Here is a 16,256-nt window from a genome sequence, read left to right as displayed (position 1 = left end):
AAACTTTAATATAATATAATAATAAAAAAAAGACATTTATGCCTCGTTTGGGAACAGGCTAATTTAGTAACTTTTTGGCTATTTGGCTAAAAAGATAGGTAAAAAAAACTTGTATGTTTGGGATGAATTTTTGACTAATTACGAAAAGATGTGCAAAAAGTAGAGAGAAAAGACAATCTTTGACTTTTTGGTATGAGTTGTTGGCTTTTTGGCTAATTTAGTAACTTTTTGGCTAATTGACTAATTTATTAAGTTTTCTCAATCCACATGTCTTTCCACATGCCTGCATTTATTAATTTAGTCAAAATCCCTTAATCAGCATTTAAAATCCCCTCATACAAATAATTATAAATACAATCTGTGTATAGTTACTGCAGTATCCTTTTCAACTTCTCTTATACACTATAGTTAGTAATAAGATTGTTAAATTATTTTTATAAAAATTCTTAAAAAATATAATTTATATATTAAAAAAAAACTAAAACAAATATAAATATTTATAATTATGAGTGATAAGCTATTATTAACAGATCACAAAGGGCCGTTTAAGCGCAGTTGACTGCGTGACTGAAAGAATCCCCAAACTGCCAAACCCTTATAATAGCTTAGCCTAGCTTCTACTCTGTTTCTGCGCCGCCGCCTCCTCCTCCTCCTCCTCCTCCACCATCTGTTTCAGCTGCAAATTCAGCCATTGCTATAGGTGTTACTCTCAGTCTCTTTCTGTGATTGGGAGAACAATATTAGGCAATTTTAAGTTTCTTTCCTTCACCCCTTGATATCAACTCCTCATTGTTTTTTTTGCTCTACATTTTCTCGTTTAAATTTTATATAAATATGAATATATGCATGTATTGTATGTATATCTGTCTATCAATCTATTCATTTTCTGCCTCTCTTTCTCCCCTCGATCCCCACCTAGCGTATTTTGTTTATGTGGTAAATTGATCCTATTTGTTTCTCATTTTCAATTTATGTTGATCTGTACGTACCGTGGTTTTAAATTTGCGTATCCATGCATGTATTGTGTTGTGTTATTCAGAAACTATAGTTGTAATGGAGGATGTGATGTGACTTTTTTTTCTTCTTCTAAAAAGGCTATCGGGTGTCTCCTTCATATAAATCGAAGGATATGGCTTCCAATGATGCTAAGAAAACTAATGTTGGTGCCAAGAGTGGTGAGATTCTTTTTCCTACCTCTCACATACACTGATCTAATTAGTTGCATCGTCTTCATCTGTGATAGATAGCATATTCTTGTTGACCTGAATCCTAAATCTTGAGAGTTTCAGGAGGGAAAAAGAAGGAGGTGAAAAAAGAGACTGGGCTTGGGCTTTTCTACGAGAAGGATGAGAATTTTGGGGAATGGTACTCCGAGGTATCAATTACATTTTCTGTTGAATTTAGTATTTTTTCTTTTGCACTTATTAGAAGCTTTGCGTAACCAAACTTGTTGACATCTCTCTATTATAACTTAATTGAAAAATCTGGTTGCAATTTTGGAAATCACTTTCTAAGAAGCACAGAAGAAAAAAAAATCCCATTTCTTTTTGTAACTTGATGGTAAAGAAAGTAATGCTGTGTCCATCCAAGGTACCTAACAGAATTTGAAGTGTCCATGTCACGAATATGCACTAGTACCTGACTAAACAAATTCTGGCGGTCCAGTAGTTGCAAATTGTGGATATAGTGGTATTTATAGTTGTCATACACTGGCCATAGGGGTGCTCGTAATGAATAATGATGCAATGAAGGATTTTTATTATTATTATTATTATTTACGAAATCATTGAGTTTATGCTTCAACTAAAGACAAAATTTCAGTTTTCCTTTCTCTTTTGGAAACACTACTTTTTTGAGTGTTGCATTCAGTCTTCTCTATCTTTCATTTATTTGTGCGCACATATGGTTGCATGCATATATATTTTTCGATAGGTAAGTTGAGGAGACTTGAACTTGAGTCTCTTTATTTGTGGGGAATGTGGCCTAAGCCACCAGGGTTGTCTCCTAGGGGATTTCACATGTATACTTTCTTACGCAGATGGTTTATGCACATGTTTTTTGTTTTGACTTTTTGCAGGTGGTCGTTAGTGGTGAAATGATTGAATATTATTATGATATCTCTGGTTGTTATATTTTGAGGCCATGGACAATGTCAATATGGGAATTAGTATATGTAGTGACTAGTGAGTTGTCTGGCTAGTTTTTTCTACTGTGAAGATTCTTACTTTAAGCATATGTACTGAAGAGGAATTTGAAAACCCAAAGCCCCTTCTAAGGTTGCGTTTGTTGCGGAGTGGAAGCAAAAGGAAAATTTTTACAATTGATGATCTATTCAGAAGAAATATCCTGCCAATTTAATGTTGTGTGTGCAAGGAGGTGGGGAGTCAGTGGATCACCGCCTTATTCATTGTGGGGTGGTGATGGAGTTAAGGAGACCAATGCTACCTTGTTTGGTGTTTTTGGGTTTTCCAGAGATCACCATTGGAGCTATTTTACTTTTTAGATGTATAAAAATGATCAAAACAAGAGTTCAGGTGTGCGAGATGGCACCCTTATGCCTGATGTGGTGTATATTGCAGAAGAAAAACTGAGTCTTTTGATTGGATTGAGACCTTAGTGCATGTTAAAAGGAGCAAGTTTTTGAGTCTTTTGTCTAGTTGGGCCATTGATAAGGTGAACCCCTTCTTCTGATCCTCTTTTTGGAGATTGTTGACTCTATGGAGTCTTGAGAAGGGGGGTAGTGTAGAGGATAGTTTTCTGTTGCTTTGTTTTCATTTTGTACAAGGGTGGTGCCTCTTTGGCAGTTTTCCTATTAATTTTTCTTTTTTTTTTTTTGACTTACCAAAAAAGAAAAAAGTGCATGTAGTGAGTTACGTGGCTTGTTAGTGGCATTATTAGAACTAACCATCAGCTCCTCAGCTGTGCAACTTGACTTGCAAGTTGCATATCCTCTCATTCTATTAAAACTTAGAATTTGAACACAATCATGCTATTCAATTGATGCATTTTCATAGTTTTCTTATTCTCTGTGGAACCTATAATTTTAAATAAATAATTATGGAAACTTCGACTTGTGTTATTCTTTCCAATTTTCCTTCAATTGATTTAAATCATCTCACTTTGCACTCCATTTTTTTTTTGATAAATAAAGTTAGATATTATTAAAAAGTATCAAGAAGATGCAAAGAAAACAAAAACTACAGCCCACAGCAGACCGGAAAACTAAGAAATCAAATCGTCCACAAAATCTACAAAGGCCAACACATCCGGATCCACCAATTCCGTAACCTAATTACGAAGAACCAAAAAGAGCCTATTCTCCAACCAAGACACCAAATGAGATGTCCCCTGACAAATACGTCTATTACCATTGCTGCTATTCTTGAATCTTTCAGGTTCCTAATTTCTAACCATAAATGTTGTCTTTCATATATTTTTTCCCTCAAGACGATCCTTTTGGGTTAACATCTTCTCTTCTGGAAGGTTGATGGTTATCACTATTGTTGTTATTATTTTGTTGTTTGGGACAATTCGAGTGCTTTACATGCACAAAGCACATCGTTTTAGTGGCTATCGTCTTGATTATCTATGTAGGGGGATATTATATGTTCATGATTTATGAAGCATGTACAATAGATTTGTTAATATATTAGGGACACAAACACATCACATACATGCCCAAAAGGTGTCTGAATTTTTTTGAATATCAGACATGTTTCATGTATTGGACATGTTCGGACACATCATAGAACACGTTGGGTCATTTTGTGATTTTCAAAAAAAGAGACTAAGGGTTTATTTTGAGAAGTTTTTTAAAAAAATGGCTCATAAGATTCATATCATAGCATAAAACTAGAGAACTTTTGGTGGAATTATATGATGTCAAATGGTGGAATTATGGAGTTCTAAACGATTAATAAATGAAAAATGCCATGGATGATTAGTTCTTGAATTTTTATTTTGTGGCTGTGTGTGTTTGCTATCTTGATAATGTTGTTGATGCAGCACACGCAGGTTTGAAGCAAGTTTTAAGCTAACTTAGGTTTAGGTTTAGTGAAATAAAGTTAGGGGTGGTTAGGGTTTTGTTATGAATGGTTTGGGCAGGAAACAAGAATTTGTGACAGAAGAACGACTGTTTATGGGTTGGAAGTCGTAATCTGTGAACAGAGGCAATAGGAAAAGAGAAAAAAGACGAAGAAAATTAGGAATTACGCCTAAAATCCTTTAGGCATCACACCTAGGGTTGGGTTGCATCACACAAACCCTAAAGAGGCTCAAAGCTCTGAAAATTATATAAATTCTGATTGTTCTTTTATTAGAAGCAATATATTGCTTTACATAGGATTAGAAGATTTCCTTAACCAATTAGGACCAAATCCTTTAGGCATCACACCTGCCCCGTTTGTTTTGGGGTATAAGGAGAGGATTGGGATTAGGATAGCTGTGGGCCCCATTAAATGTGTTGTTTGTTTACAGAGTTGAGGAAGGGACTAGCAAGCTGAACAGCTTAAGATAGGCCTTGCAGATGGGATTCGGATGGGCCTCTAGGACTTGGTATTAGAAAAATAGTTCGACGGACTAGAAATTTTTTATTTTTATTTATTTTTTATTTTATTTTTTACATGTCGAGCATTTTTACATGAACATTAATGTTTAATTTTTTATATTTTTTGTTAAGTAAAAATCATTATTTTATTTATTTTCTTTTTTTTTGAAATTTTTTATTTTATTTTTATTTTTTTTAAATTTTTTACATGTTGGGTATTTTTTTTTAAAACATTAATGTTTAATGTTTTTGTATTTTTTTATATTTGTTTTATTATTTTATATTTATTTTATATAAAAATAATTTAACAATCCCTACACTAACTACTATCATCAAAACAAACACAATTTTACTTAATCCCCTCACTATCAATCCCATCCATTCTACTTCTGAAAACAAACGGGACCCTAGGGTTGGGTTGCATCACACAAACACTAAAGAGGCTCAAAACTCTGAAAATTATATAAATTCTGATTGTTTTTTTATTAGAAGCAATATATTGCCTAATATAGGACTAGAAGAATTCCTTAACCAATTAGGACCAAAATAGGATACTATTAAAACTACTACAAAATCTTTGATTTCTAAAACCTATTTAATACCAAATAAGACTCAAACATATTAAATCAATACCAAGACCCATGGGTCAACCCAACGACCCTTTATTGAGACGCGCTCCAGAAATTTTGCAAATTATAAAAATACCCTTGACCCTAAAACATAAATATAAATAAATGAAAACTTGAGTCTTAGGAGCATCTTTGCCATTCCGTTTATAGACTTTAGTATTATGCTGCCACTTGTCTCATCAGTTGTTATTTATTTGTGTTTTTATATATCCACAATGTGATTGAAATAATATGGGTGTTTTTCATATGGATTTATAATATATTGCAAGGTTGGCACACACGTGTGTGCATTTACTATTATATTGTCAACTATGTTAATATAAATTAAACTAAAATTAACTTCCCCAACCCACATTTACGTGGAACATTTGTGCACGATATTTTCTAATTTTGTCTTTAATATTTATTGTTTAATTTATCTTTGTATTTTATTTTAATTATAGCATAATTAGGAGTTTTAGTTTGGTTATGATTTTTACTAATATTTGCTTTCCTATTCAATAAGGATTCAGTTTCCTATTTTGATTAGATTTCTTGACTTATAAATGTTAGGGTTTACATTTTATACTCCAGCTTGGACCAATGAGATATTGAGTTTTTAGGCTGTGGCCATTGTGTTAGGTCTAGGACCCTCTTCTTCTTCCCCTCTTTTCTTCTCTCCTCTTTCTTTCCTAAGGCTTTATCACACACACACCCAAACATCTATCCCAAAAGTCAATATCACATTACAAAGATAGAAACAAACAAACATATCACAACTCAAAACTCATATATCCAACTGGTGGTGGTTGTTTTTATTTATTTATTATTATTTTTAAAAAATACAAAACCATATAAATTTTAAAAATAATTAAAAACCCAAAACAATTAAATCCCAAATATGTAACAGATTGTTATGCTCACGTATATCTATATATCTGAACTTGTTCATGTTGCCAATTTGAACAACAAAATTCAGGCAGGCATTTAATTTTTTTTTTTTCCATATGTATATTTGTTTATATGCACATATTGTCTAAATTCTTAATAAAAACATTGTATAAAATTTCCATATGCATTACATATAGTTGTATCATGCTGCAAATTAGCATGATAAAGCAACATACCCTATGTTATTCATAATTTAAGAAGCAAACCCAGTTCAAATGCAACGAAGCTGCTGACATAGTACATTGAGAACAACTAAAACTTAGTGAAACAAAAAGAAAAGTTATAGTCGTGGCGATAAGTGGGAGTGTCCAATGCGGCCAGTTCTTCTTCAACCTGTGGAAACTGTATGTTGAAGAAGTCCAAGCTAGATGGGTGAAACTCTTCCTTGGTGTAGGATGATTTGTTGCCCCATTCTTTCTGGCTTTGTCCTCCTCGATGTTGCCAATATCGTCAAGGTCGTTGCTGATGTGAATCCCCCACCTTCATGTCTTGGCAACTAATAAGATTTGTGTTTGTGGGAAGGAGAGATCATTGGTTTGTCACGGGTCAGAGTGTGCTTCAGGATTACAAATTGAGAAACTGATTCAGTTACAGGCATAAGAAATTGAGAAACTATTTCAGTTACTAATTTGGTATAAGGTATGCTTATCTCTAATGTGTATTTCCATAAACTAACCTTGAAATCAATAAAGATATAACTCAACTGAACTGGGTATAATACATTTGTCATGGATATTTTAGGTAAAGAAAAATCCACTGAACTTCAAAACTTAGATTCAAATGGTGTAGCCCATTTATATATTGAAAAATGTTTGAGACCCCTAAAAAAGTTTTCCTAATTTGACCCACAATGATGTGCATGATAGGTGTTAACTTTTGATTTGTCACATACTATATAGGGTCCAACTCCTTTGCCACATCATTGTGAGTGCATTTTTGGGTCTAAAATTGTGGGTCTTTAGAATTTGTCTTATATATTAATATAGATAAATATAAATATTTATATATTTTATTCAAAGTGTCTATAACGTGTCCATTTCTAGAGAAAATGTCGGGCTTGTTTTGGTTTGTTTTTGGGAAAAATTCTCTACAAACAAATTTTCAAGAGTAATCAAATCAAACAAATTTTTCCAAAAAAAATCTCAAAATTTTGTTTGGTTTGCTTCTTTCCAAAATCACTCTCTCTCTCATACACATCAAATCAATCACTTTTTTTAAAACTTTCTCCCCAAAACAATTTTCCAAAACCATTTTTAAAAAAAGACAAACCAAACAAGTTTTCGTACTTTTTATCTCAAAAACTACTCTACAAACACAAACCAAACAAGCCCGTCGTGTCTGCATGTCCATGTGTTGTGTCCATGTCCCATATCGGTACTCGTATCCGTGCTTCTTATTTCATAAGGCGCTTTATGTGTTTATGGAACCCAATTTCTTGTATGCGTCAGAATATGGTTATCATTGTTGGATATCTTGATGTATATTGTTGGGCCCATTTCCTATTATCTTAAGTTTTGGGACAATTGGTTATTTAATATGGTATTAGAGCTCATATTGAGAGGCCTTGGGTTCAAGTCTCTCTATCAGCATTTGGTATTTTATCTCTGTTTGGTTTTTTCTTCTTTGATTGATTGTTTGTTTGCTTCTCCTTCTATTTGGTTCTCTCTGTCTCTTCATGTGAACCATTTAAAGTAGGATTCATTGTCAGAAGGGTATATATGTGTATGTATGTCAAGCTGGTGCTGAGATTGGAGCTTCAGAGAATTTATAGCTAGCGAGGAACGTGTGATTGAATTAAATAGAAAATGATTTTTTTTTTCTTTTTGTTCAAAATAATAATAATTTAAAAAAGAAGAAGAAGCAATTACTAGTAGAAATAAATAATCAGCTAGGTGGAAAATGATGAATGGCCACGTGTCAGAATTTGGTTTTCCAAAAATATTTTTCAGAAAATTTTATTTTATTATTTTTCATATTTTATTTTATTTTTGCTAATTTTTTTTTAATATTTTAAGTAATTTTTAAAATTTTTAGACACACTTATAGCGATTTCGGTTGTCCCTTTACTGTTCTGTTGCGTTCCGGACTTGGGTTCCGTGATGTTGGTGGTGGTATACCTTGTTGTCATCCTTTAATTCCGCTTGATTGAGTTTTAGGATGTATTGGGCAGACTTGTTACAGGTTGGTTGGGCTTTGGTTTTAATTCTTTGTTGCCCAGTTTTTAGGAGGTCCGCTCGAGCGGGTCTTCTTGCGCTCGAGCGGAGATTGCACGCTTCCAGTATTTTGGTGCTCTGCAGAACTTCTGTAAGCATGTTTTTCATGCTCGAGCGGGTTCCTTTGCGCTCGAGCGGTGGCGCTCGAGCGGGTACTCTGGCGCTCGAGCGGGTAGTACTTTTTGGTGTAAGTTCTGGGAGGGGGAAATCTACGCTCTAGCGGACTAGTTTTCACGCTCGAGCGGATGTACTTTATTCTTGTGTCTTGGCGCTCGAGCGGGCCTTATTGCGCTCGAGCGGACCTAGTTTTTTTGTTCTTGACACTCGAGCGTTGTGTTCTCCGCTCGAGCGGGAATGTCGTATATCAGTTGGTAGCTGGGCATTTTAAAATCACTTTTTACATTCTCTCTCTCTCTCTTGCTTTCTAAAAAGACATTTTGAGAGTTCCTCTCTCTAGAAACTCCATTCTCTCTAGGGTTTGATCTAGTTAGAGTGTTTCTTTTTCCTTTGGCCTTTGTAAAAGTTGGGTTGATCGTCGAGGGCTACACTTTGATTCGAAAATATTGAGTTTTGGAGCACGTTGAGTTTCTTCACCTTCTTTCCTTGAGCTCCGAATTTGAGGTAGGGATTCCTACTCACTCTTATGGTCTTTGACATAGGTTTTTGGTTGTTTTGATAAAGTGTTAAAGTTTGGAAATTTTGGGACTTGGGGTTTCGAAATGTTAGAAGAGAGTTTTGTTATTTTGATTCCAAGAATGTGTATTATGAGTTTCAAAATAATGATATTGTTGTTGGTTGTTGATATATAGACCATTGGGTCAATATTGGGAAATGGGGTAGAAAACCCTAATTGGTTGTATAAATTAATTGGTATGATTAATTTGAAGAAATGGTGGTTATATGGAATTGAGCTGGAAATAATGAAATTGACTCATTTTATAGTAGAATAGTAGAGTTGGATTTGTTAATCGCTCACTTTTGAAAATATTGATATTTTATCTGTTGGATCTTTTATTATCTGTTTAGAAATAATTGCTTGGACTACCGGTGGAGGATAGTTTTGATTGTTGTAGACAATGTATGATGAATAGGCAAACTAAAACTAATCAATTGGATATGTCATAGAGTATAACGGTTGATAGAATACATTAACGTTATGTATTGATTGATTGTGTATATGACCTATGTGTATATACGTTGTGTGTATGGGAGGAGATAGGGGATGTACTCCACGGTTTAGGGGAAGATAGGGGATAGATTTCTAAACCGGATATTGTCTGGGAGGAGATAGAGGATGGACTCCGCTGATACAGCTCATATGCTTGTCAGTTAATGTGTTGATACAGCTTATACGCTTATCTATGGAAGTGTTGATACAACTCATATGCTTATCTTTGGAAGTGTTGATATAGCTAATATGCATATCTGTTGGAATGTGGATACAGCTTGTATGCTTATCTGTTGAAATGTTGATACAACTAGTATGTTTATCTATTACAAAAATGGGAAATGTCTAATACGAGTCACTGTCTCATATAAGTAGTTGGTTAGGTTCTGAGCCGTTGATGTAAATTGTGCAATTGATAAGAAATGGAAACTGAAATGAAACATGAACATAGCGGTCATGAAATGGGAATGGATTATGAATTGATTTATGGAACTTGAACATTTATCAATTGCTAATGTCTTAGTTATTGCTCATACCGTGTTTAGCATATTTCTACTAGGCGTTGGCTCACCCTATATGGGACATCATTTTCAGGTACAGGTAGTATGCAACCTCCAAGGACATAGCTTGGATGATGATGAGAGTTGAAGACTCTTTTGTTTATTTTGTTTGTATTACATGTATATCAAGCCAAGGGCTTATTTTGTATAGAGTTAGTACTCTTCTTTTGTGTAACCAGGTGTTGACTTGGAAAGCTGTAAGCCCATAGGGCATTTGCTTTTGTTGTTAACATGTAATACTATTGTAAGAACTACTCTGATGAATATAAATGGTTGGTTTCTTTATATAATTGCTTGTCTAGTGATGGGTTTTATGTATTATTTTGAGGGCGTTACACACTTAACATAAATACATATAAAAAAGTATAATTTTTGCGAAAAAAAATATTTTAAAAATTCAGTAAATTCACTATTAAATTAACACACACTTGCTCTTTCATTAGTTACTGGCAACAATCTTTGCACAAGGTTAGAGTTTCTTGAGTTTGTTTGATTCAAATTTTGTTATTGGAATTGTCATTATTATTAATTTGCAATATGATTTATGAGTTGGCTGTCGACTACCTAACACACAACCCTCCTTAACCCGGGTTTGAGACTGGCGGAGTTGTTAACAACCCTGGCGGAGTTTGGTTTGGTTTGGTTTGTCTCTTCATGTGCAAGACGGGGTTGTACGTGAGGGAGGGTGTTGGATAGTTTGATATACATTGGTGGGCCTAGTTCCTAACAGCTTAAGCTTTTGGAACAATTGGTGAGTTAATAATCACTTTACATTGGTTTCTCTGTGGTGCTAAAGTTTTAGATTATTGTCTCTAATTTCAGTTTACTTTTTATTTGGTGCTTAGTTGCACGAAGCGGGAGCGGGAGCGAGAGCGGGAGCAGGGGAACGTGGCCACTTAGAGAAGTCGTAAATTAGGAGCGCTTATATATTATTTTTATTAATTATATTTTATTTATTATAATAAATAATGAATAATAAATTATGTTCAAATAAATAAAAAATAAAAATTAGATCTTTTATTTTAAAATTTTTTAACAAATCTGATAATTAATTTTTATTTTAATAATAGAAACTTCTTAGATTGGGAGCGTCTCGGGGAGCTATATATATATATATATATATATATTTTAATGCACATTAGAAGTTTTTTTATAAATATTTTTATTTTAATATACATTAATTATTTTATTTATTTATTATATTTTTTAAATAATGTATTATTGTTAATTTATTTTTTTATTTTTAATTGATATATATTATAAATAAAAAATTATAATGAATAAGGAATAATAAATTATGTTAAAATAAATAAAAAGAAAAATTAGATATTTTATTTTATAATTTTTTTATTATATATGGTTTAATTAGATTTCTTTTAAATAATTGGATAATTTATTTTATTTATTATATGTTAAAAAGTTAAGAAATAATAATTTACAAAAATTATTATTATATATGATATTTTAAGAAATAATAATTAAATATTTTTTTATTACATATATAATATATGATAAATTATATTTATTATATATATATATATATTATATGATAAATTATATATATTATATGTTATATATGATCTATCTAGAGACGAAGAGAGTGTGTGAAGAGAACAACGACAGAGATGAAGAGCAGAAGCGGAGACGAAGAGAAAGAGAGAGAGAGAGAGAAGCACAGAGAAAGTGATGAAGACGAAGACGAAGACGATCGAGAGAGTGACGAAGACGATCGCGAGAGTGACGAAATGATCGAAGCCCTTTCTCCTCTCATGTCGACGTCGAAGGTTAGGGTTTCTGTCTGTCTGTTTGTCTCTCTCTCTCTCTCTCTCCCCTTTACGACCCCATCTTGCACTGAATCGCGTTTCTCTCTCCACAGAAACGCGATTCTTACACGTTTCTTGCTAGGAATCGCCACCTAGTTGCGCGATTCTTGCAACTAAGATTTGATGTGATTTTGCTTCTTTGCTATGTTCAAAATAATCATATGCAGCTAATTCAGTTCATGCTCCCCCTTCGTAATTTGTCTTTTGTTCTTCTTACTATTCAAATCTCAATACTGTCAACTGTGCAGGCCTTTTTTGATGGTGAAATAAAGAAGATGAAGATAAAAAATTGCTATTTCCCTCTTTTTGTTTCTCTGGGAGTCTTGCAGCGAGAAAAAGATCACATTGAGGGGTTTGCCCCTGAGGTGAGTACTCAAATAGCCCTAGGGGGTTGTTTGAGATGACCTAAATAAGTGCACTTTTTGTCTTTTTACGAAAAGATGTGCAGAAAATTAGAGAGATGATGTGATAGAAAAAAGATAAAAAGATAAAAAGTGTGTACTTATTTAGGATAGCCAAACTTGGCCCTAGTGTAAGCCGTCTTACTAACTGGAAAAGCCTACACTTCTTTTCTGCCTTCATCAAATCAATAAAATTCTTGAATGCTTTCTGTCTTTTCTAGAGTATTTTTGGATTATTAGTAATTTTAAAGGTGTATCATGCTAGGAGCCATGATTTGCAGCATGTATTTGTTTCTCCTTTTCCTTAGTGATACAGTTTTATCTTATTGTTATTTTTTCTCCTCTCTGTAATGTATGGTTGTGGTGCAAGTATGATATAATAAAGTTGATCTGTCATTGGGAATGGTACAGGATTCAAGTTTCAGTTGATATAAGGGTGGTGTCTTGTGTGTTTTTTAATGATCCCAACGGAAAAGAAAAAAATGTTTATTTGTCTGCTGGTGTCTAGTTTTGCTGAATTTCTTGAGCTGTTTTTCATTAATAGCGTATTTCCTGTTGTACATATATGATGAGAAGCAATGTTACTTTTTTCTTTCTCACCTCTTTTAGGATTATATTGTTTTATTTCTTTCAAAAATTTTATTTAGGTTGCTTGGGTTACAAAATCTAGAGAATCTGAGTTAGAAGTGCCCATTGCTATTCGTCCTACAAGTGAGACTGTTATGTATCCATATTACTCGAAATGGATAAGAGGGCACCATGACTTGCCATTAAAGCTAAACCAATGGTGTAATGTTGTTCGATGGGAGTTCAGTCATCCTACTCCATTCATTAGGTACTCCCTTACAGACCTGTTGGCGTCCATTTTGCAATCAGATTATTTTATTGAAAGTGCACACTTGTTAGCCTTTGATTGACTATTTTTAACAATATCGTTTCATTGTTATTCAATTACCTTTAGAAAACTGCAAGAAGTTGTGTTTCTTCCATTTAACCTATTGTTATTGCAGTTTCCTCCCATGCCAGGAAGGTGTTCATCATTGTTTTTTTTGGTTTTGTTATACATTTTTTCTTTAGATTTTGTATTCTCTATGTGTCCAAGGTTGCTCCCCTTCTAATTATCTTACTTATTAAAAGAAAAATATATCATGTCTATACTTCTTTCTATCCCCATAAAATTTTATGTGAAAGCATTTCTTCTAACATTTCACTCTGATTTCAGAAGAAAGACTTCTCCATTACTCAGTGTAGTCGTCTAAGCTTGAAATGATTTACTCACTGTTATGCTGATATGGAGAGAAAAGAGCTCCTAAATCCTAATCAATTTATATAATGAGTCTTACATCCATTTTAAGTTTTTTCTTTTTTTCCCTTCTTAATAATAGAAAATCCGCTCACTCTGCGATTGCCCTATGCTTAGATCCGATAGAGGGAAGCAATTTGTTAGTGTATGACAAATTGTCATTTGCCCTTGTTATCCATTGATATGGAAGGGATATGATATCCTGTGTTGATTATGTGTTCCCTGGCAGTTTGCATGTCTTGGGATTATATTGCTCAAAAAGCTGTTGATCAGTGTTTAACACTCCAAGTAGCAATATCTTTATGTGGTTGTACTTATTTTTTTAGCATATTTATACTAGAATGTTTACAAAATTCACATTGTTCAAATGATATGTGAATTTCAAACCTTGGCATGTATGTTTTTGCTCTTGTGATTGTCGGAGTCGAGAGTTTCTTTGGCAAGAAGGGCATACCGCTTTTGCAACAAAGGCAGAGGCTGATGCTGAGGTATGGAATCGCTCACATTTGCACTCTTCTTGCCTTATTACTGTCATGCTTGATGCTTCACATCTTGTCTTTTGTAGTGGTTTGTTGTATTGGAAGCTTTACTTTCTAACTCTAATTTGGTGCTGGAATGTAATTATTAATCCCTAGGTCCTTGAGATATTGGAACTATATAGACGAATATATGAAGAATATCTGGCAATACCTATTGTGAAGGGTAAGAAGAGTAAGCTAGAGAAATTTGCTGGTGGCCTTTATACGACAAGTGTTGAGGTATTATTATTACCTTCTTGTTTGGCTTTCCCTTGGTGTTTTTAAGTATATCTTTTCATATCATCATTTGTTTACAATTGCTTCCTAGGCCTTCATCCCAAACACTGGGCGAGGTATACAAGGTGCCACATCACATTGCTTGGGTCAAAATTTTGCTAAAATGTTTGAGATAAATTTTGAGAATGAGAAGGGAGAAAAGTCTATGGTTTGGCAAAATTCTTGGGCATATAGTACTCGAACGGTAAACTCTTCTACTTGTTTTTGTAAATGTAGAACACCCTTTAGTTGCTATCTCATTATCCTTTTAGACATCTTTATATCTCTTCTCTGATATTAATTTTGTGAGAAACCATGATGTTTTTCAATGCTTAACCTTTTTTCTCTTTAGTGTATTTGTCTGTTTTCGATTACTTTGGTTGCTTCCTCTTAAATTGTTTTAACCTAGGAATGGTTGGATCCATTCTCAATGACTGCAAAACTCAGCAGACTTCAGAAGTGTTTTTCTAATCTGTATTCCATTTGTTATGGAGTTTTTCTCCCAGTAATCCTGTCTGGTTTTTTTTGTGTGTGTGTGTGTGTGTGTGTGTGTGTGTGGTGTTTATGCTTAGAATGACAGCTAGCTTGCAAGTTTTTTTGGTTCATAGCTGATTTAAGAGGCAAATGATGACCACTATAAAAGCTAAATTACTCTTGGTGCAAGGTTGGAAATTTGGACTTCGATAGCTTAAGGGTTGCACTCAATTTTTACAACTTACTTTTTTGGTTGAAAGTCTGCATTTTTTTTAATCTTGAAAGTTCTTCATTGAAAGACAACATTAAGTACCTTTTTCCAAGTTCAAACATTATTGGACCAAATTATTTGAAGAATGTTTGAGATTCTCAGAATTATGAATCTGGAAAACAACTTGTCTGGTTTTGGTAAGCTTAATCTAGTTGTAAATCAGTGGCTAGAACACCAAATTCTATTCTTAAACTTCCATCTGAAGTTGCAACTTTCGAAGAAAATGCCTTCTCCATTTGATATCAATACAAGGGACAAAACTGCCAAATTTTAGTGATCTTATTGCCATATTCAGGGAGCCTCTAAATGCATCCTAAAATTTTGGTTGGACATTGTTAGCACATAAATTTTAAACCAAATTTATGTTTAAATTTCAAATACAGTCAATGACACACATAGAGCCTACGATAAGATTGTTGTAGGCAATCACTTCTCAAAATGATTAACTTGCTCCGTTGAAGTGTATAAATAAAACAACGTCGTAACTTAACGATGTTATTCAAGATGCTCAAATGACACGTGGAGCCTACGAAAGATGACACATGTAGAGCCTACAGTAAGGACACCACACAGGATGAAACCCCAAAGATCAATTCGGTTAATCAGATATGCGATTAATTAGATAACGCTGTTATTCAAAATTTAAATGGCGCTATCATTTAATTCGAAATTCAAATATCATTCAATTTGAAATTCAAATTGAAGATGAAGCATTCCTATCACCTGATGGCCCTCTATAAATATGAGGACCATCACACAAGACGGGGGATCAGAAAATCAGAAGGGAAAAGATCATAGAGAGAGAGAAAGAAATTGAGAGCTAAAGAAGTCATTACAAAAAAAGAAGAAGAGAAGCCTAGAGAACTGAAGAGCCTACGCTAATGGCGATGAATAGGTAAAGGGTTCCAAACTCAAGAATTGTATTTTTGTATTCGAGGGTTCAAAACCCATAATAATTTCAATAAAATATTTCTTTTTTTTAAAATTGTCTTTTGTTATTTATTTTGTTCTTCATTAATCGGAGGTTTCATTTGTATAAAATGTGTAATTAACGATCTGAAATACAGATCGGAAATAAGAACCTGCTATTCAAATAATCAACACTGTTTAGTCAAAAAACTAAACAGTGGACATTTGTAACATA

General features: G+C 33.5%; 1 protein-coding gene across 1 annotated transcript; it reads left to right on the top strand.

Annotated features, from left to right (window-relative positions):
* Positions 1-536: 536 nt before the first annotated feature.
* Positions 537-15,921, top strand: LOC114309321 (proline--tRNA ligase, cytoplasmic). Its single transcript, XM_082896238.1, has 9 exons — positions 537-700; positions 1,095-1,175; positions 1,290-1,375; positions 2,078-2,173; positions 12,118-12,234; positions 12,918-13,105; positions 13,998-14,061; positions 14,209-14,331; positions 14,420-15,921. Exons 2-9 carry the CDS (start codon positions 1,130-1,132, stop codon positions 14,660-14,662), a joined length of 963 nt encoding a protein of 320 aa, XP_082752364.1. The 5' UTR covers positions 537-700; positions 1,095-1,129; the 3' UTR covers positions 14,663-15,921.
* The last annotated feature ends 335 nt before the right edge of the window (positions 15,922-16,256 follow it).

The sequence above is a fragment of the Camellia sinensis genome, chromosome 11 (genome assembly GCF_055761805.1).
Source record: "Camellia sinensis isolate YWXY chromosome 11, ASM5576180v1, whole genome shotgun sequence".
Taxonomy (NCBI): domain Eukaryota; kingdom Viridiplantae; phylum Streptophyta; class Magnoliopsida; order Ericales; family Theaceae; genus Camellia; species Camellia sinensis.
Note: the sequence above shows the minus strand (reverse complement) of the source record. Positions and strands in the feature narration are given on the sequence as shown.

What these genes read in the sequence shown, in the direction of transcription:
- LOC114309321 (XM_082896238.1), top strand. Translation starts at nt 1,130, where the DNA reads ATGGCTTCCAATGATGCTAAGAAAACTAATGTTGGTGCCAAGAGTG. An exon ending in TTGGGGAATGGTACTCCGAG is followed by an intron (nt 1,376 to 2,077) that starts GTATCAATTACA and finishes GACTTTTTGCAG; the next exon opens with GTGGTCGTTAGTGGTGAAAT. An exon ending in AGGCAGAGGCTGATGCTGAG is followed by an intron (nt 14,062 to 14,208) that starts GTATGGAATCGC and finishes ATTAATCCCTAG; the next exon opens with GTCCTTGAGATATTGGAACT.